Source organism: Dendronephthya gigantea, unplaced genomic scaffold (genome assembly GCF_004324835.1).
Source record: "Dendronephthya gigantea isolate DGI-Jeju-01 unplaced genomic scaffold, DenGig_1.0 000031F, whole genome shotgun sequence".
NCBI lineage: Eukaryota > Metazoa > Cnidaria > Anthozoa > Malacalcyonacea > Nephtheidae > Dendronephthya > Dendronephthya gigantea.
This window is the reverse complement of record NW_021163041.1, coordinates 546,398-567,803: the sequence shown is the minus strand read 5'-3', so window position 1 is coordinate 567,803 and position 21,406 is coordinate 546,398. Positions and strand designations below refer to the sequence as shown.

Genomic DNA, 21,406 nt, shown 5'->3' with positions numbered 1-21,406 from the left:
CCAGTCACATGAGTACAGAATTATATAAATTTTTATTAATTTATGAACTAAAATCCTTATCTGTCAAATTTTTTATTCGCATACAATACAATAAAATAAAATGAAATAAAATACAGTACAAAACGCTTTGATTTTTAGTTATGGAATTCCCGGGTTTAGGTAAACACTGTACATTAACTTCTTGTAAACGTTTAGGTAAGTCATGTTCTATCTAATATTTTTATTGTTGATATGAAATGATTTAAAATGAAAGTACATAGTGATTAGTTTTTTTGTTTAAATGTGGTTCCATTGATATCAAAGGAAATAATTCACCAATATTGATTCACCTTGACTGGTAAGATACTAATGGGTGATATCTAATATATATAAAATAGGGCCCTAAATTTTGTTTACCATAGCTAGAGTACCATCCAAAAATTGTTTAAATTTCTCATATTCATGTCAAAAATGGAATTTTGAGGGTAATCCCTTAAAACAGAACAGCTTGTTTTAGCTTTTAGAAGATATGTATCAGTATAACAAATGTTATATTTTTGATGCTACATTATTTTTTAGATTTCTTGCCAATGAATTGTGATGCCTGTGAAAAAACATTTTGGTAATTGACAATTATTGACAATATTTATATACAAGCTCAAGCATTAACTTATAACTATAATATATTTATATTTTGTATTGTCTTTTCTATTGTCTTTAGCAATGACCATGTTACCTATTACTCTCACAACTGTCAAAGTGCCTACAAAAAGGTATATGCTTTGTAGCTGGTCACTTTTTTGGTTGTTTTCTGTATATTGACTAACTTGAGAGTTTTAATAATTTATAAGAGCTAGTACATGCTTTGATCAACGCAGCCAGTGAAACAAACTTATAAAAATAATTTCCAATAGGATGTTCAGGTTCCTGTATGCCCACTGTGCAATAAACCAGTTCCTGTAAACCGTGGAGAACCTCCAGATATTAAGGTCTGATATATTACTTTATAGTATTACAATAAGAATATTATTTATATTATATTAAATATATTATAATAATTAAAAAATTGTAAATATTAGTCCACTGTCCACTAATAAATAACTTAACTTACCACTGCAATTCTGCAAACTTATCAAATTTGAAACTAACACCTAAAGTCTTATATAGAATTAATAGAAACCTTGTGACATTATGCTTTGGTATCCTACTACTAACTATAAGCTTTGTGTAAATATATAAAAGTTAACCTACATTTCTTTCAGGTTGGTGAGCACATTGATCGTGATTGTGAGTCAGACCCAGCTAAAGAAAAACGCAAGGTAAGCTTACTTCTATGATTTTTCCATATACTTTTAAGGAGATAAGTTAAAAAATCCACAGTCTAATCATGTAAATGCATTTTGTGACTGCAGAGGTTTGTAATATGTACCATAAGCTCGAAGGAAGTTCATGTTGATAGTTTAAGTCATGTTGAAAGTTCATGTTCATATTTTAAGATTGAGAAAAATTCTATTATATATTATGTAGCTTAATTCCAACAGATGTTCAGCAAAAGGCTGCAAGAAAAATGAGGTGAGTATAATGTGCACACATTCATTATATAATGCTTCTGCTATTTGAAATTATTTTGTTTCTCCATGCAACCTGGCTGCATGAAACATCTGTTAGGTGATATGTGTTTACCTGGTTTATAAAGTCTGCTTCAAAACTGAGAAATGACATTCTGCTTCACCAGAAATGGCAGTATGTGTGCGAGACTCCACATGCTTATTAAAATGAACTTCTCAGAAAAAAAGACTGTATGCAATAATATATTCCTTGGAGCTCATTAAGTCCCTTTCAAATGGCCAAATTATCTGCTTTGGAAGAATTTGTGATAAATGATGTGAAATTCTAACAAAGGGAGCTGCATTAACCCCACACCCCAGAGCCTCAATTGCCATTTTCAGGAACATTGCTTGATAAATACAACATATGGTATATTTGTTCAATAGTAAGTGTTTTCTAAATTTCATAGAATTTCTCAGTTCTAATAAATTATCCTGATGACATAAAAAAAATACTTTATCGATTATTTAGCTTGTACCCGTCCTATGTGATTCATGTAGACGGAACTATTGCCTACGTCATCGGCACCCCCAAGACCATGATTGTGCAACAGCAAGAAAAGCGAATTATTTGTAAGTAGATTTTTTTGCATTGATTAAGTTTTGGAAGGAGTAATCTGGCTGCTGTCGATTATTGCCTTCATTGATTACCGCGACGATGGATCGTAGAACATCGTCGATGAATTACGGCATAGGAAATAAAGAAAACCAGGCTTCATTAGTATTTTATATTGTAGGAAAGCTCAAACGACAAAAAACAGGACAGGCACTGCACAAGTGGAGAGAAACAAACCACAACAAACGCCCTTAAGCGTTCTAGGTCGGGAGCTGGATAGGTAAAAAAATCAGGAGACGATAATACATGTATAAATGTATAACTATAGTGTTGTAATGTGTTTATTGCATTCGAGTATTATTGCTTCAGTTTTAAATCCATTATTGCTTCACTAGTGATAAACACCAAAAGAAAAGACAGTTATTACTTATTATAGGCTATAGTAAAATTGTTGAAAAAATTGTTTCATGAAAAATATGAATTTCAAAATTGTCTCTAGTAAGGTATTCGGTAGAAATGAATTATTTAGATTGTCTGGTCGATTGGCTATTTCACTTGTTGTAACAATTTTTTTTCAGGGCAAGACGAGAGCGTGCTAATCCATCAAATATTAATACTACAAACCAACAACAGCCAAGTAGGACACCTCAGGGTGGACAACAGCGGGCTTTAGTAAGTCAAGAATTAATTCAATATTCGTTCTCTGGCTCTGCACACTTTGAACATCGACATTCGCCTCGTCCTCGCTGTTTAAAGGATGAGCTCAAACAAAAACAGCATTTAAAATACCAGGCTAATAAAAAAAAATTGCACAGAATATTATTAGTAGCTACCAATAAAACTTGCGCGAGCACTTTGGCTTTGCAAATGCTGCATACTGATTGGCTACGCTACCCACTATTTGCGAATGGGGATAACCAAAAATCTTCTCTTTCATATTTTTGTTTATTTATTTATTTATTATTGGCTTTGCCAAATCAACTTAAGTCACTTGCTGTAAACATTTACATAAACGATAAATATACACTGTTCTAGCTCGGTTACGCTAACTTTGGCTACGGAGTTTTTCACGCATAAATAATCAAATCTTGTGGAAATATCGTTTCTTACTACTTTTTACTAAATAAATAAAATAATTTTTTTTACTATAAAAACAATAAATTACTCCTCTCGATTTCTAGATATGATAGTAGACTAGGGCTTCGCTAAATCACGCTTTCGATCGCTTATTCCACTGAATCATTTTTAAATTGTTAATTAGTACATACCGCATACACAAAGATGACATTGAAATATTTTGAATTTTAGAGCGACGATGAAGCTCTAGCATTAGCAATTCAAGCTTCCCTAGCCGACACCTCCTCAACGGCAGATCCAGCTAAATCCAGCTCATCGCCTAAACCAAGTTCGTCAACTAAACCATCCAGCAGTCAGGAAGAAGAGGATCGTGCACTGGCTCAAGCGCTTGCAGACTCAGAAAAAGAAACCAGAAACAGACAGCGTCAAGAAATGGTATAGAGTAGTTAATTCAAGTACTGATAATTGGTTGATCAAATACTGATAAGTGCTTTCAAAAGAGTTTTCAAGGAAAGATTTATAGTAGAGCTACGTAAAACTTACAGAGCTCTCATGTCTCAGGAAAATAACCTATCAAAAAACCGTTGTATATCTTACATGCCCACACGTTTAGTCAATCAAAGAACCTTAGTAGCAAGCATTCATGGTTTTAGGTGTTATGCATATGATTCAGATGTATGAATATTGTGATGGTGCTGTTTCCAGTTAACCGGGCAAGCAGAAGTATAGCTTCACCACAGTTGATTTAACCCATGATGGTTTATAGGTGATATTTCGGAACTCAATCAAGTACCTTGCATATTTGTATGTCCTAAAGTGATAGTATCACTTCCAAACACACAGTTGCATAAGAGACTAGATTTCGAGTGCCGAAATATCATGTACTTAAATACCACTGTGGTAATTTTTTCAGCTTGCCCAGTTGGTGAATCAGAGTAGCACCATCACAATATTCATTCCTGATTTCATTATACTATTCTTTCATAGAACCGAAGGAGAGATGAAAAGACATGCACAATGTCATAAATTAAATCATTTGGATATGTATTAATGCAGGTAGTATCAAAGTTTTGCAATGTTATATGATCAACAGGAGAAATGCAGATTGTACCCTGGGTACAAGGTTGTGAAACAACTGTCTTTAACTTCATCAATTTGTGCAAATAGGCATTATGATTTATTTAATAAATGGCATGTTATAATACATATACAATATTTAGTGGTATATTCAGCCCAATGATTAGTCTTGCTATGCAAATTTTAGTTTACATTTTTTTCACTTGTTTAAAAGAAATTGTTTTGACTGTCAATAAACATTATATAATAACTACAATGAAACACGCAATTTGATTAGTTTGTAGGCATGCAGTATGAGACAATCCTGCACGGAGAACCATTTAGTATTCCTTTAATAAATTATTAGCATAGCAGAACTCAGGCTGGCTACACTACTGACAATATTGATGACGTTCTTGGTTCTTTCACTCTTTTACATCCATACTTTAATCTTTACAGGGACAATAGTGTTGATCACAGTAAAGTTCCATGCTGCAATTTGGACATCAAATCTTCAGAACATCATGTGAGATTATTTTGGTGTTACTTTTTCTTAAATGGATCAGACCAAACCTTCATTCCTGCAATTTCAATATTTTTATTTAAAACAAAGGAAAAGTTTGAGACATAATTATTGAAAACCACAGCACAAATATGGACAGTGATGGTGTAAAAATATGAAAAATGGTTGACAATTGACATAACTATCTGCCATAGGCTTAATGACTCACTGTTTTTCATCTCCCTTGAAAACAGACTGGTTAAAAATTCTTTAAATGAATTTAGCATTTGCAAATTGCATGCCAAAGATTTAGATTAATGAACTATTAAGAGAAGAGATAGCATCAAACTGCATAGGCAAAATGTTGTACAGGAGTACTTTGGTATTGATATGCCCTGAAATGGTGGTGAAACAATGACTTGGTAGTTAGGGTGTGAACATGTGAAATGCTGTCAGACATGGATGGCTCATGGCTATAATGATAAAATTTTGTCCATGCATATTACCCCCTGGTTGAATGTCATCTTTAGACACTCCTTCTCTGTACTCTTTCTGCATTTGCTCTAAAGATGAAAAATAAACATTGAAGCAGAGTCTCGCATTGAAGAGACCTATGCTATATAGACAATTCGATGCTTACGGTATTTTTGTGGGAACAATTTGGGATGAACCACAACAGGATAAAGTGCCAAACCAATTGCTGTGACCAAAGCCCCAATTACTAGAGCTCCTTTGTTGGCTTTTGACATCTTTAGCACTGCCACTAAAATGAACGCTATAGCTAAAATGTGATGGTATTAAATACTATTCATTTTATTGCTTTTTTACCAAAGCTAATCACTTTTCTGATGGTGGTCGGGCCCCGTCAAGAAAACGACATTTTCCCGTATTTTTCTTCTCAGTCGTCATTTTTTTCGTCCGATTAGTTCCGCTCATTAAGTTCTCGTTGCTCTGAAATCTCAAAAGTGTTTCGCAAGTTTTTATTTTAAAGTTTAAACCACAAAAGAAGTATGTCAGATGAAAATAAAAACACTCAGGAAAAGAAAAAAAACCCTCGCTGTTTCTTTGATGTAACCATCGGCAATAAGCCAGGTATTTATAGTGCATATTTTTGTGCATGGTGTTAAATGGGTATTAAACCACGTGTTTATAAGAAGTATGAGTATTTTATAGACTATCACTATAGTATGTTATATTTTTGATCTGATCATCAATCCAGCAATCAGGTATGAATTCCCTAGCATTTGCTGGTTTATATGCCTCATATATGGTAGCAATCAAGCCCCCTAACTAGCTGATAAACTTAAATGTTTTTATGCCACATGTCTGATAAGGACACTCTATATTTTCTATTATTTAGAGGGAAGAATTTACTTTGAGTTGTTTGCTGATGTGTGTCCAAGAACAGCTGAGAATTTCCGGTCTCTGTGTGTGGGTGATAAAGGCATTGGTGAATCGACTAAGAAACCTTTGCATTTCAAAGGATGTCCCTTTCATAGAAGTAAGCTTTAGAACTGGATTAGATGCACATACAAATGATACAATGCATTTTATATCAGAAATAAATGTAGAATAGGAGAAATTTATATCTCTGTATGTACATGGTACCTTTTACTTTTGCTTTTTTTAGTTATATTAATTATAATGTAACCATCTAAGATTATTGGTTGCCATGTTCATAGTTGCAAAATATGGTACTAATGTGAACTTTGGAGTTGTGAACACAATTTAGCATGAATCCACTGGTTATATACATTGGTACTATTATAATATTGAACAGTGATTGAAATTTGTGATAACTTAATCTCATCCTTGAATTTAAACTTATTTTTAGTCATAAAAGGTTTCATGATACAGGGAGGGGATTTCTCTAATCAGAATGGAACAGGTGGTGAGTCAATCTATGGAGAAAAATTTGAGGATGAGAATTTTGAACTGAAGGTAATTAAATTATTGCAGTGAATCATGCAGGCATAAAATTTAGCTAACAATATTATATAGTTAGCAATTATTGAATGAAATTGAGCATAATATAAAGAAATAACAAGCCCAACAGCTTCTGATTTTTTGTATTGACTCTTTGACACCATTTGCCAATATGAGGGTAAAAAAAGTGAAAACTATTCTATGAAATTTGCAGCATAAAGAAGCTGGTCTTCTATCCATGGCAAATTCTGGTGCAAACACAAATGGATCACAGTTCTTTATAACATGTGAACCTACACCTCACTTGGATGGAAAACATGTTGTCTTTGGTAAAGTTATCAAAGGAATGCATGTAGTTCGCTCCCTAGAAAATGTGGACAAAGATGGTGAAAAGCCAAAAAAGGTGAGCACTGAGCAGATTTCAAATCGACAATAGATTTCAATCTGAATCATTTGTGATTTTTTTCCGTTGCATGATGCAAACTAGGAATGATAAATGGATAAGTTAATCGTCAAGAAACTTGACTGTGCAACATGGCCTTTACATAGACTTTGACATAAGTTAGATTCTGAAATATGTTGCAGTGTTTCAATAGTGCAACACTGTTTATTCTTCATGCATGCTATAATTTTCCTTTCTGCACCACCTGTAGCCATGTGTTATAGCTGATTGTGGTGATGTTCCACCAGATGAAGATATTATGGTTGTGAAGGATGATGGGACAGGAGATACATATTCAGACTATCCAGGGGAATCAAACGTACAATTTCAGAAGGTATAGTGTGCAAAATTACTCTGTCAAAAAATATAGGTACCGGTATGTTAAGTTAATACCGGAGCAGTTCTGTGATGATTCATTTCCATGCTTATACTGAATGTCAATAATGCTGAAAATGTTATTCTTAAACTGAGAACTGCTACTGTATGCATGGTTTGAAATTCATAACTTTCCAGGGTGCATACAAGTTATTTAGATGTAGTAAGTTGCCTTTCAGTGTAGCTTTTTTGGCAAGTGTAATTACAGTATGGCACTCTGTTTTGTTTTCTTATAAAGCGATCATAAAAGTTTTGGCTTTCATTTGCAAATGTTTTTCTACTGTATGATCTTAAAACATCTAATTTGAAATTGCCCTGTGTGCTAGATCTATATGTTCATCATAAATACCCCCTAAGTGCTATAGTGTGGCTCTCTGCCTCTCAAAATGGAGACTACATGACAAATAGGAAAAAGTGAAATTTGTCAGTATCCTTAATTGGTGCAATGTTATTGGTGGTAGTTCATTCTTGATTCACTATTAGTTTAACGAGGTCATTGGTGTAGCTGAAAGGATCAAGATAATAGGGAATGAACAGTTTAAGTTGGGAAACTATGAAGTTGCTCTGAAGAAATATTCAAAAGCTTTAAGGTATCTTTGCTATATGTAATATATGCATATATATACATAAATACAGTACCAATATACAGTAAATTTTACAGTAAGATTAGAAAATGTGGGGAAAAAATGTGTTCTACAGTATATTTTACTTGGATTTTTAAGATATTTGGAGCACATGGATTCCGATTCCTCATCTTCATCTGGTGAAGAAGATAAAAAGAATCAAGAGAATAATGATACCAAAGAAAAGACAGAACGACATAAATCTGTGGTGTTACCGTGTTACTTGAACAGGTAAAAGGACAAATTACCCTAACTGTGATGGTCAATCAACAACGTTTTATTTTGAATTCAATGTACTAAATCTTTTGTATCTTTTTAGTGCTGCTTGTTGCCTAAAACTTAAAAGTTATGAAGAAGCAGTTACTAACTGCGATGAAGTAAGCATTGAATCTCCGCTGTAGTGGACATTGAACAACGGAGACAAAATATTCTTCTTTTGCTTAACTATGCTGTGTAATGATCTTTCTGGGAAAATGTGAAATTTAGCAAGTATGGTTTAAAGATACACCTGGCGATTGCCGTTCATCTTCCTCGAGGAGAACCTATCGTATCTGACATGAAGCTTATAATTTTCTGATAATCACCGCAAACTTTTGAAAACAACAACGAAACCACTGTCAAGTTTCTGTTAGCGGATTAACAGTTGTTTACTTGTACTGTTGGTCTCCAGAAAGGCAGAAACTGAAAAAAGCCCCATAAAAATAAGCGCAGTTCGTCTCGCCAAAATAGGACAATTATTTTGTATTTAAAATTGATTAAATATTTTTGTTATATTTTTATATTTTTTAGGTAATTGAAAATTTTGAAAAAGATAATGTTAAAGCTCTGTTCAGAAGAGGACAGGCGTATGCGTTCTTGCGTGATTTTAACAAGGCATTGGTACGATAGTAGGGAGTTGGTTTCATAGTTACTGTGATATACCTTATCTGCTTGATAGAAAGGAAGTTTTGATTTAGTTAATACACTCATCAAACAACCAAGCAAAATGTCCCAATGTGATGATGATGGGTCATTGTGTTGAGTCAGCTAGAGTGCATGTGGTCCGCTGTTCAACCAAATTCAACAATAACAGTTCAATGATGAATCATTCCATGCTTATACTGAATGTATATTGCTGAATATCATTCTTACCTGAGAACTGTTGTGAACATTGTTTTCTTCAGTATAGGCTAACGGTCAGAAGAATTTTAGTTTCAGTTTATTTCAGATAACCTCTCACAACCCCTAGTAACTTCTGCAATTACTTCTGACTCTTTAGACTGACCTCCAATCTGCTGCAAAGCTTTCACCAACAGATAAAGGTTTGTTGCCACTTCCTATTTATATACGATTCAATTATTTTGTTTTTTCAAGTATATCGCTATATGACGTTATAAACTGTAATGTTGGGTTATTGTAACGTAACTTTTACATTAGCTTAAGAATGATGTTCAAATTCAGAAATGTCCCGAAATCTTGTGCATGCATGTAAGATACAACGGATTAGATTACCCACACAAAGAGATTTCCTCAATTACCGTTACCAATTACTATTTCCTATATTATACACAGCAGGTTAAAAGGATTTAAAGGGTTTCAATGACAAAGATATTTCTTTAAACTGCAACATTAAGTGAAGTCTATAAGCTCTATTGTTCCTTTTCTCAAGGCATTCGAAACGAGATCGCTCGGGTGAAGAACCTTATCAAAGATCAGAAAGAAAAGGAAAAACAAATGTATTCAAAAATGTTCGCCACCTAAAAAACTTTTAGAACTTATTATGAAATCGAATGCTTGCATGCGCTGAGCTTTAGTTTTTCTTTATGCTTCGCCAAAATCGAATATTTTCTCGTCCTAAGTGATATATACGTGACAGTTCCAACATCCACGCATAGAGAAATATATATGGGGATTTTGCAGCAATTGTAGTTGAAAAAGCACATTCTCAATTTCCAATGGACTTTTTTCTTAATTTCATTTGCAATATATAAACCTTTTTGTCTTTGCACAAATTTTGCAAAGGCAGGAACATCCCCTTCAATTACTTCACCACATTGTTAACTTGTTATTACACATTAAAAGACAAGTATTCGGGATGATGTCTCGGCAACCTGATATTTACCTATTTGTACATCATTGTAAGCGGGTTTTTTATTTATAGCCCGCGAGCGGCTCATTCGTCAGCATACATTTTAGCGTTGCCGTTGCTCACATCTGCTTTACTCAATCACCGATATTGATTGCGGAATTTATTGTTTACTTTAGATTGATATTAACGACTGCAAGTAAATTAACTATAATGTAGTAAACTGTGAAATATTTGTCTTTACCACGGCAGTAAAAATATATAAGTATTTTACAATGAACACAATTCTACGTGCATCTTCGCTTCGTTTCGACGAACATCGCCGCTTTTTCACACAAAATCATAAGGAATTATACAAGAATACATGCTTTGGGGCATTTTAAGCCATTGTAGAGTGTAGTAAAATATTTGTAGGAAAAGTCTAGCATTACCGTTAATGTTACTGGCATCCATTTTCATATTTCGGGATCGCTTACAAGTTAAAACGAATGTAATAGTTTTTGCCGGTGGTTTCGAGAGAGTTCACGTTCACACTCTCTATGTCGTGTTGATACTCTGGAGCTTAACTGTGAATAGAGAGACGGCTAATATCTGGGAATGGATGAATATCGGAAACTCTTGGGAAACAAAAATAACCAATAACCATGCATGAATGATATGCAGTAACTATGATTTACTTTTTATTAATTAACAGGCAAATTTCATTGGAATGTTTTCTTAGCAACGTTTTAAATTTCAGTCATCGAATTATACCATTGCAAAGACGTATTCTTTACGATCGATCGTGTGGTTGTGGGTCCTTGGAAAACACTCTGCCAACGAGAGCCGCTGTCAACAACGGCTGCTCTAATGCATCACCTGAAATACTATTTTCTTGAAATTTTATTTCATTTGTGGAAAGTAGAGAAAAACCATTTCCCAAAACTGTTGGGAAAACCAAAGCATTACTAGAAAAGTTGCCTGTCATGGTGAATGATTCAAATACTGTTTCAGAATCCATGACAGCCCTGCCGCATGAGCTTTCTTCACTTGAGAAACATTTCAGGAGTAAACACACCTCCCAATAGAACCCATTACTACTTTCGCCCAAAAAAGCCCCCAAGGCAAAACTTTCTGTGAACTCTTTTCCCTTGGGTAGAGCATAGTTAAGATGACAGCACAAATGGTCACCACACAATGATATTTCACTTTCTGAAGAAACTAGCTTGCTCATTGTGAACATATTTCCCGAAACGTTTCCTTTAAATGTATCTACATTCTTATATTGCTTCATTGGGAACTTCTCAATATTTTTTGCCGTAAATGTATCATCTAAGTCAGACGCTGTATTATCACGCCGATACAGTTTTGCTTGGCGACCACGAATACCATTTAATGAATTTCTGTTTCCATTTAGTGTAGCTACAAGCAAACGTTTTTTAATCAGTTTTTGGTTGAATATGTATATCTTTGGCTCCCCACAATCGTATATTCCACTTCCAGTACCGAATTCAGAGTCTGGAATATACAGGTCCGCTGCGATGAGATTCACGCAATTCACACGCGACCAGGCTTGTTGAAACTCAATGGAAATAAGAGTAGGAAATCCGTGGGACCAAGCTGTGGGGAAAACAATATTTTGTATACCATAGGTTTGCACAAGATCAATTGCAGGGTCTTTGAACAACATGTCAAAACACGTGAACACGCCAAAACGTACCTAAAAAAATAATGAATCAGCTTTCATGCATTATTATACTTCAAACTTGGTATAACAAAGTGTGCAATTACAACTATCATTTTAAAAAACTAACGTTTTTATACCTGAAATAACGTGACAAATGTGACAAATTCGCATTTAGTTGGAGTATTGAAAGCTTTTTCAAAATACAGATGTTGCTTGTGATATTTAGCAAGCAACCTGCCATTCCTGTCAAATACGACATCAGTATTGTACTGATACCTTCCGTCTTTCGGGCAATTAGGATCGCTTTTGCTACATTGTTGGATATCTCCCATATTAGCTACTAGAGCAATGGAATTATTCCTCGCTATACAACTCAATTCGTTCAGAATATCGGTGTTAGGTTGAGGGTCAATGCATGGATTGATGGATGAAACATTTGAAACTTCGGGAATAGGTTCTAAGTAGGGTTTTATAGTGTCTCGTCCGTGGTCTATGCCATAAATCCCGTCTTCTGGAAATACAATTATCTGAGCCCCTTGTTTGAAAGCTTCCCTTGCTTGTTCGCTGTATACTGCTGTATTTCGTCTCATTATAACCAATGCTTCTGCTCTGCTGGGAGGTTTAATATGTGTCACAAAATATGGTTGATGTTCAAATGCAGCAGCTTTGTATTCCTTTGCAAATGTTGAAGACAAAAAAGAAATGACCAGCAGGACGGACAGCATTAAAAAAAAAGTTTGTTTCGCCATCACTGCACAATTGAATTATACCAGGAATTGAATTAACTCCAAGAATAAAATCCAACCTCGTATTCAGCTTTTAAATACGCTCCTGCACATCAGTCACAAGACGGTGTCGTGCTGTTTCATTATTAAATATATAGATGAAATATGATATATTGGGAAATTAGGGTCGTCCTAGCAGCCCCTTCAAAAGAGAGGACGCCACGCGAGTAGGTGCGTGTAGACAGTGTAGTTCGAGAGGTGTCGAAGCAATGCTGTGATGTAGGTGCGCTCGGGAACTTAAAAATTTGGTAGATTGGTCAAAAACAACTTTAAATTATGTCTATTGCAAGGAGACAAAATGTACTTAAGAGCTATGAATAATAGGTCAATAGACTTAGTTCAAGACCCAGCATTCGAATTTTTGTCGGTAGATAACTTACAAAACGTTGTTAGTGTTTCATGTTGTGGTCTTCGAGCATGTTTTGGCATGAAGTCGAACTGTGGTGCTGTGGTGGAGGCTTGGAGCCCTAACTTATGGTGGAGCCTCTTGAGGCACACGCCACCTAACGCGCAACTGCGCAAGCCAAATACGCGTGCACACGCAAGCATAATGGCGCTTAGTATCCAATTTGTGTCTTGATCACGCAATCCTGGTGTGTGCAGGAACTTTTTAATGGGGGTACAAAGTTCCTGCACACACCAGGATGGCACAGAATAGACATTATACCACAAGCCTCACTCTTTGCATTTTGCTAACGTTTTCGTGTCCGAAATTTTTCAGAAGCGCACACGTCATTCTACGCAATTTTACGCCATCCTGGTGTGCAGGAACTCTGTACCCCCATGAAAAAGTTCCTACACACACCAGGATTGCGTGAGCAAGACACAAATTGGATACTAAGCGCCATTATGCTTGCGTGTGCTCGCCGTATTTGGCTTGCATTAGGTGACGGTAACACTCTCAAAAAATTTCGCACGCCAGTCGCCAAATGCAAAGAGTGAGGCTTCTGGTATAACGTCTATTCTGTGCCGTTGCTCACATCTTGCTTTACTCAATCATCCATATCGATTGCGGAATTTATTGTTTACTTTTGGATTGATATTAACGACTGCAAGTAAATTAACTATAATGTAGAAAACTGTGAAATATTTGTCTTTACCTCGGCAGTAAAATGTATAAGTATTTTACAATGAACACAATTCTACGTGCATGCATCTTCGCTTCGTTTCGACGAACTTCGCCGCTTTTTCATACAAAGTCATAAGGAATTATACAATAATACATGCTTTGGGGGCCTTGGGGCATTTTAAGCAATGGATGGTAGAGTGTAGTAAAATATTTGTAGGAAAAGTCTAGGATTACCGTTAACCATACTTGCATCCATTTTCACATTTCGGGATCGCTTACAAGTTAAAACGAATATAACAGTTTTTGCCGGTGGTTTCGAGAGAGTTCACGTTCACACTCTCTATGTCGTGTTGATACTCTGGAGCTTAACTGTGAATAGAGAGACGGCTAATATTCGGGAATGGATGAATATCGGTAACTCTTGGGAAACAAAAATAACCAACAGTAACTATGATTTACTTTTTATTAATTAACGGAAAAATTTCATTGGAATGTTTTCTTAACAACGTTTTAAGTTTCAATCATCGCATTATACCATTGCAAAGAAATATTCTTTACTTTTATTTCAACGTTTGAGTTTTTTGCTCATCAATGTCAATCCTGTGGTTTGTCCTTGGAAAACACTCTGCCAACGAGAGCCGCTGTCAACAACGGTTGCTCTAATGCATCACCTGAAATACTATTTTCTTGAAATTTTATTTCATTTGTAGAAAGTAGAGAAAAACCGTTTCCCATAGCTGTTGGGAAAACCAAAGCATTACTAGAAAAGTTGCCTGTCATGGTGAATGATTCAAATACTGTTTCAGAATCCATGACAGCCCTGCCGCACGAGCTTTCTTCACTTGAGAAACATTTCAGAAGTAAACACACCTCCCAATAGAACCCATTACGATTTTCACCCAAGAAAGCCCCCAAGGCAAAACTTTCTGTGAACTCTTTTCCCTTGGGTAGACCATAGTTAAGATGACAGCACAAATGCTCACCACACAATGATATTTCACTTTCTGAAGAAACTAGCTTGCTCATTGTGAACATATTTCCCGCAACGTTTCCTTTAAATGTATCTACATTCTTATATTGCTTCATTTGGAACTTCTCAATATTTCTAGTCGTAAATGTATCATCTAAGTCAGACGCTGTATTATCACGCCGATACAGTTTTGCTTGGCGACCACGAATGCCATTTAATGCATTTCTGTTTCCATTTAGTGTAGCTACAAGAAGACGTTTTTCAATCAGTTTTTGGTTGAATAAGTATATCTTTGGCTCCCCACAATCGTAAATTCCACTTCCAGTACTGAATTCAGCTTCCGGAATATACAGGTCCGCTGCGATGAGGTTTACGCAATTCACACGCGACCAGGCTTGTTGGAACTCAATGGAAATAATCATAGGAAACCCGTGGAACCAAGCTGTGGGAAAAACAATATTTTGTATACCATAGGTTTGCACAAGATCAATTGCAGGGTCTTTGAACAACATGTCAAAACACGTGAACACGCCAAAACGTACCTGAAAAAAAATAATGAATCAGCTTTCATGCATGCATTATATTTCAAACTTGGTATAACAAAATGTGTAATTACAACTATCATTTTAGAGATATAACGTTTTTCTACCTGAAATGACGTGACAAATGTAACAAATTCGCATTTAGTCGGAGTATTGAAAGCTTTTTCAAAATACAGATGTTGCTTGTGATATTTAGCAAGCAACCTGCCATTCCTGTCAAATACGACATCAGTATTGTACTGATACCTTCCGTCTTTCGGGCAATTAGGATCGCTTTTGCTACAATGTTGGATATCTCCCATATTAGCTACTAGAGCAATGGAATTATTCTTCGCTATACAACTCAATTCGTTCAGAATATCGGTGTTAGGTTGAGGATCAATGCATGGATTGATGGATGAAACATTTGAAACTTCGGGAATCGGTTCTAAGTAGGGTTTTATAGTGTCTCGTCTGTGGTCTATGCCATAAATCCCGTCTTCTGGAAATACAATTATCTGAGCCCCTTGTTTGAAAGCTTCCCTTGCTTGCTCGCTGTATACTGCTGTATTTCGTCTCATTATAACCAACGCTTCTGCTCTGCTGGGAGGTTTAATATGTGTTTCAAAGTATGGTTGATGTTCAAATGCAGCAGCTTTGTATTCCTTTGCAAATGTTGAAGACCAAAAAGAGATGACCAGCAGGACGGACAGCATTAACAAAAAAGTTTGTTTCGCCATCACTGCACAATTGAATTATACCAGGAATTGAATTAACTCCAAGAATAAAATCCAACCTCGTATTCAGCTTTTAATGACGCTCCTGCACATCAGGCACAAGAGAGTGTCGTGCTGTTTTATTTAATGTCAACATTAAATATATAGATGAAATATGATATATTGGTAAATTAGGGTCGTCCTAGCAGCCCCTTCAAAAGAGAGGACGCCGCGCGACTAGGTGCGTGTAGACAGTGTAGTTCGAGAGTTGTCGAAGCAGTGCTGTGATGTAGGTGCGCTCGGGAACTGAAAAATTGGTAGATTGGTCAAGATGTTGATATCGTGTACGGTGTCGTGCATTGACCCGTAAATATTGTAAATATTATAAATTATCATAAGTGTGTGTTCTACGGTATTTTAAGTGTGTGTTCTACGGTATGTAACTTTAGCATTTGGATGAAAACATAAAACCATATTGCCTACCTCTAGAGTTAAACATAAATAAAAATCGCCAGTAAAAATAAACCAATGTTATTTCACAAAAGAATTGCTTCTTGGATTCCAAAACAGTACGCATGCAATCAACACCCTCCCCCGCTCAGAAATTTCGAACGACTGTTCTTCGGAATTACGACAATCAGACAGACACAAAACCATTTTCAACTTTACTGTACACAGCTTCACGCGAAGGGCTGATGAAAATGGTGTGCTGCCTCGCTGGTGCTCGACATATATAAATTGTTCATTATTAAATTGTACTGATTTTATATTTGTTGCTCATTACATTACTCAGTCAGCTCACTTTCATTGCACCATTAGCTGCCAACCTTGTACAAAGTGCTTTTTGCGTATGGCAGCACTCCCCTTGCGATAGTAACCTCTAGTTCTATTAAAATCATTACTTTCGACTCATTGTCTTATTTGTCTAATTAGCTACCAGTGGCGGCGGAAATACATTCGTATTTTGTTACCACCACCTAAACACCATAAAGTATTGTTAACAATTTTTTAATTATTTTGGTGGTAGTCAGACAACACAATGCATCTTTTTCATTTCAGCTCCCCCCCCCCCACAAAAAAATAGAACATAGCCTGTCTCCTCCACAGTCCCTCACATGTGCGCGCGCTAATTGTCCCGCGCGGCCACATCATCCCCTTTGCAGCCACTGATGTCCATTGCAATGCAAGTGACTGGGGACGAGGCTGGAACATAGCTAATAATTACTGCATGATAGAATAATTAGTTATACATCAATGGATTTAATTCCATTTTAAATAATATTTTAGTTTACGAGCAAGTTAACCTAGTTTCCAGCGTTGTGAAATAAACCTGTTGTAGACTTGTCTTTATTTTTTGTATGCATGCAAATTGGTAATTGTTGACTGCACACCATTGCTTGACACGTAACAACGTTTTCTCAGTTGTCACATCAACCAGCTTGACATGTTCACGACAACAACGGCTAAAAACCTAAAACATTAATGTACAGTTGTTGTCATAGTAACTGTTGCTTAAAATCGACCGCCATACTCCCATAAATACGTATAATTATAAATGATAAATAATCAGTATAATGTAGTCTGGATAAAAACATGCATGAAACCTATATATATATCCTTACAACACATGGTCATTCCCATGTTCCATCTTACTTTTTTTGGAAGCTAAACTTCTTTTTAAAGTTGCATGTAATGTCATTTCCTCTCGACACAAAAAATGTTTGATGAATATTGAATAATATTATGGCGCCGAATGTCTCACACATCTCGACCACCTGCATGCATCCTTTCTACTTGACATGTGTTCCACTGCAGTCAACATGAAAATTCGAAATGCTTTGCCCATCGTTTACTCCATGCGTGATATTGTCTGTAAATATTACTCTGTGCGTTGATTGTATTGCCCTCTGGAGTAGTCGTATGTTCTGCGGAGTTCTGTCGCTTTATTTCATCCAAAATATTCATAGCTTGTTTGAAGTGTGTGCTCATATATCGTTGATCACGGTCTCTTTTTAGGCGCGCGGATGATACACCTTCCTTAGGATCGAGCCTAGGATCATTATCTTCAACCAGGGACTTTCCAGACGAGACCAATACGATATTTGGTCTATTTTCTATGATGGGAAGAGTCGATTTGTTTATACTTCTGTTTGATTTGGGCAATGCACTCGGCGTACGTTTTATACGTGAAGTACTCCCATTGGAAGGTAAAGAAGATGAAATCTTATCAACCAGGACATCTTCATAACCTTTGAATATCGCATACTGTGCTTCGGTTGACAGTGTTGCACAAAAACGTGGTTTTTCAGGCATTTCTTCTTCATAGTCTTCCTCAGGTAATGTGTGGATACCAGTTGTAGCTTTATTTTTCCAACGGGTCGCGATCTGGCGAAATTTTTCCAGTCGTGCTTGGTGTCCAAATCCAGCCAGACGATTTCTGGATCTTGTGTCAAGTCGTTCTAGAAATGGTTTGTGCTCGGCCGCTTTTAGAACTATATCGCGAAAACTTTTCCTGCTTGAAAAAGTGTTAAACGTTTCTGTGCTTAATCTCCCACTAAGTGTAGTTTGACGAGAAAGACTTGTTCTTCTGTCAGTCGAGTGACCCGTCCCCTCACGAGATGTTAACACGCTGCGTAAGTATTTCTCCCTAAGCTGTTGATCTCGATTTGTGTCTGAAGCCGATTGCATGGATTCTTTCGCTTGTAAGTTGTAACTGAACGAATGTGTAAATGATACTTTATTGTTTCGTAAGAGGCGTTTTGAACGCGATTATTTCTTGGAATATCGCTTTTCAATAAGACTTTGCAGGCAACTCGTTTATTGGTTTTTACATCTCGGCCTCTAAGCAACACTTCGCGCTAATCTTAATGTCTGCCTGTTTTGTTTAAATTTTAATTACTTGTCAAGGTTTTTCAAAACAATGATGATGCAAAAGTCAGATTGGATAAGGCTATAATGACTGAAATATTTGCTATTGACAGAGAGTTTAACATTGTTTCGCTGTAGTGTATACATAGTGGCCAAAATTGATTTACGGCATGCACAACATGAACTGAAACGCATGCAGGCGCAGTTAAAAGAGTTGTAAAACACGACTTGGTAATTTCTCTATGATTGATACATGATATTAAGAATTGTAATGTGTCTAATATATTATCGAAGTGTGTATGAAAGTAATGAAAATGTTCACCGCCTAAAAATATTTAATATATAGCTCATTGTTTGGCGTGCATATATGATGTACAGTCTAATGCGAAACGTTTAATTAGAAAACACGACAAAGTGAATCAGGCAAAATACCTTTTGACGCGACGTTGTCATTCGCCGATTTGAACTATACAAACACTAGCGCAATGCAATAGCAAGGTTTTTGCATGAGCGTGTATGTGCATCTTCTATACCGACGTTATGATGCATATTACACATGTTTTTGTTAGGATTGTGTGACTGCATGGCCTTCCCCGCACAGTGTGATGTTCCAGAAATTCTCCTTGATTCTCTGAAATTTTGGATGGTCGCCACCGTAATCTGATCTGATTCTGAATTTTTTTTTTAGGTTATGACTTGAAAAAAGAACTAACGAAATTAAATTCTAAATAGGAAGGACGGCTCTTTCAGCCTGAGTTTACTGACCTAAATTGTTTTACAAGCATTAGAAATTAGTTGTTAAAATAACCTAAATTCAACTATTACCTATTCAACTTGTTTTACGGAATGTATCTATAAAAGTCACCGTTTTTAATGTTATACCTATATGCATGTAAGAAAAAATCCACTAATATGTCCGTGATGCGTATATGACTGAACTGATGTTGACTAAAAGATTTGAACTGAATGAGATATGAGAATACATTGTTATGCACACGTCGAAAAATAGATATATGTGTGATTCTTATTTGACAACTTAAGAAAGTCTACACGTCCTACACAGTGCATTGCGTGTTTAGGTACCGATTAATAGATTAAAACAAGAAGAGCAATGATGTAAACGTGGCAAGAAATATTCGCGGAAGAAGCTTGATGTGTGTTGTTGAGTAAATAAACTGAGTTCAATCCTGATTTTCTTTCAAAACTAGATATAGACGTTATATTGGAGGAATCAGATGAGCAATGCTTTAACGATTCCCATGTTATCTTTTATATTGAGATTTCATGCAAGCTCTCGTGAAACTTTTGTGCATCATCGTCTGAAACTTTACGTGCAACAAGGACTGTTTAAGCTTAATCCCCCCTCAACCCACCTTCTTCCTTTCCTTACACACGCCTTGACTAATACCGCACAAGTTAAAGCTGAAAAAATGCAGGAAGATTCCTCCCTTTTAACTGAGCAACTCATTTTGTTTGCATTACCGTAGATTAGTAGATAATGCACGGCTTAAAATTTCATATCCCACGTAGTACAAATTGTTTCTTTTAATCTTTAATGTAAACCTCTTAGCAAGACGACGCTTCTCTTTTTACACATGAATATTTAATGGCATAATTTGTGATAATGCCTCGTTTCATGACGCCACTAAAAAACAGACGTTGTATTTAAAAGCCGGATTTTTAGATATTTTATAACAACAAACTATAAAGTAACCAATGAGTTAACACGCCATATAGCTCCAATTTCGTTTGAAAAGTCGAGCAATCCTTTTTTATAAAATTAAACGATCTACTAACTTTACTCTTATAACTAACCTGCAAGGGGGCGGAGGGGGGGATGCGTGGTGAAGGAGAAAACTCCAAAAAATCTTAGTATTTTGGCTTGTCTATAATAAGAACTTTAAGGTTTAATCAGCATAAGAAACTTGCTTTAATGTACGATGAACAATTCGTTGAAGTATCAACGTGCTATTCAACTAGCCATATATGGCTTAGGTGGCTGGCTAAAAATAGACATTTCGCGTAACTTGAACTTTTTTTCCACCGTAAACAACCCGTAAACATATATCAGCAAATAAAATAAGCACATTGTATTGTAGCTCCGTCAAATAATCCCCAGACCCATATATGGTCCACTGTGACCTAGTTCGTTTGTGAACTACTGCCAACACCCACCATATTCTGTCATAGAGGCAAAGTTTTTCGGCTCCGTACATTCGACTTCCCTGGTTCTGATGAGCATTTTAGCCTTTTCCCCCTCCCAAGTTTACACTTTGTTTTAAATTCTCCTCCCCTCACTATTCTCGACTCGAAGATCATGCGCGCGCCAGTTAGATTAACCTTGTCACTTTGAGTATGTTTCTCTCTTGAAATTTTCCCGAACAGAAATTACGACTGAATATTATATATAAATATATACACACCGGTGCCTTGGTGTCTCTAAATGCACATACTGAACAACACTATATGCATGATAATTATTTCTCAAGTTTAAGTGTTGTCGGCGTTTTTATTGTTAATGCGTTGGTACATAATGTATGTACACAGTTACATTCGCACCGTCTAATTAAAGCACCACAGCTAACTTATTTCTAATTAGTTCA

General features: G+C 35.9%; 4 protein-coding genes and 1 long non-coding RNA gene across 8 annotated transcripts; 2 read left to right on the top strand and 3 right to left on the bottom strand.

Moving 5' to 3' along the window:
• Positions 1-47: 47 nt before the first annotated feature.
• Positions 48-4,821, top strand: LOC114524575 (AN1-type zinc finger protein 2A-like). 3 transcript variants are annotated; one of them, XM_028545696.1, is made up of 13 exons: positions 167-195; positions 304-337; positions 559-601; positions 701-752; positions 894-968; positions 1,242-1,298; positions 1,507-1,551; positions 2,059-2,159; positions 2,324-2,422; positions 2,721-2,814; positions 3,451-3,654; positions 4,207-4,275; positions 4,735-4,821. In XM_028545696.1, exons 3-12 carry the CDS (start codon positions 570-572, stop codon positions 4,243-4,245), a joined length of 798 nt encoding a protein of 265 aa, XP_028401497.1. In that variant the 5' UTR covers positions 167-195; positions 304-337; positions 559-569; the 3' UTR covers positions 4,246-4,275; positions 4,735-4,821. The 3 variants fall into 3 exon arrangements, with proteins under 3 accessions (XP_028401495.1, XP_028401497.1, XP_028401496.1); XM_028545694.1 differs by lacking the exon at positions 304-337 and having other exon boundaries at positions 48-195; XM_028545695.1 differs by lacking the exon at positions 167-195 and having other exon boundaries at positions 211-337.
• LOC114524577 lies at positions 4,768-5,652 on the bottom strand. Of its 2 annotated transcripts, XR_003687105.1 has the most exons (4): positions 5,606-5,652; positions 5,418-5,540; positions 5,284-5,340; positions 4,768-4,856 (listed from the first exon to the last, which is right to left on the bottom strand). It is a non-coding gene; the product is annotated as an uncharacterized LOC114524577 (long non-coding RNA). The 2 variants fall into 2 exon arrangements; XR_003687104.1 differs by having other exon boundaries at positions 5,418-5,612.
• A 49-nt stretch (positions 5,653-5,701) lies between these two features.
• LOC114524574 (peptidyl-prolyl cis-trans isomerase D-like) lies at positions 5,702-10,113 on the top strand. Its single transcript, XM_028545692.1, has 11 exons — positions 5,702-5,869; positions 6,138-6,278; positions 6,612-6,718; positions 6,918-7,106; positions 7,357-7,479; positions 8,004-8,110; positions 8,243-8,374; positions 8,463-8,520; positions 8,933-9,022; positions 9,402-9,444; positions 9,792-10,113. The coding sequence occupies exons 1-11, from the start codon at positions 5,788-5,790 to the stop codon at positions 9,881-9,883; spliced, it is 1,164 nt and encodes a 387-aa protein (XP_028401493.1). The 5' UTR covers positions 5,702-5,787; the 3' UTR covers positions 9,884-10,113.
• A 333-nt stretch (positions 10,114-10,446) lies between these two features.
• LOC114524573 (pantetheinase-like) lies at positions 10,447-13,107 on the bottom strand. The gene is made up of 2 exons (XM_028545691.1): positions 12,012-13,107; positions 10,447-11,907 (listed from the first exon to the last, which is right to left on the bottom strand). Exons 1-2 carry the CDS (start codon positions 12,621-12,623, stop codon positions 10,981-10,983), a joined length of 1,539 nt encoding a protein of 512 aa, XP_028401492.1. The 5' UTR covers positions 12,624-13,107; the 3' UTR covers positions 10,447-10,980.
• Positions 13,108-14,207: 1,100 nt separating this feature from the next.
• On the bottom strand, positions 14,208-16,046 carry LOC114524553 (pantetheinase-like). Its single transcript, XM_028545665.1, has 2 exons — positions 15,348-16,046; positions 14,208-15,240 (listed from the first exon to the last, which is right to left on the bottom strand). Exons 1-2 carry the CDS (start codon positions 15,957-15,959, stop codon positions 14,323-14,325), a joined length of 1,530 nt encoding a protein of 509 aa, XP_028401466.1. The 5' UTR covers positions 15,960-16,046; the 3' UTR covers positions 14,208-14,322.
• Between the last annotated feature and the right edge of the window lie 5,360 nt (positions 16,047-21,406).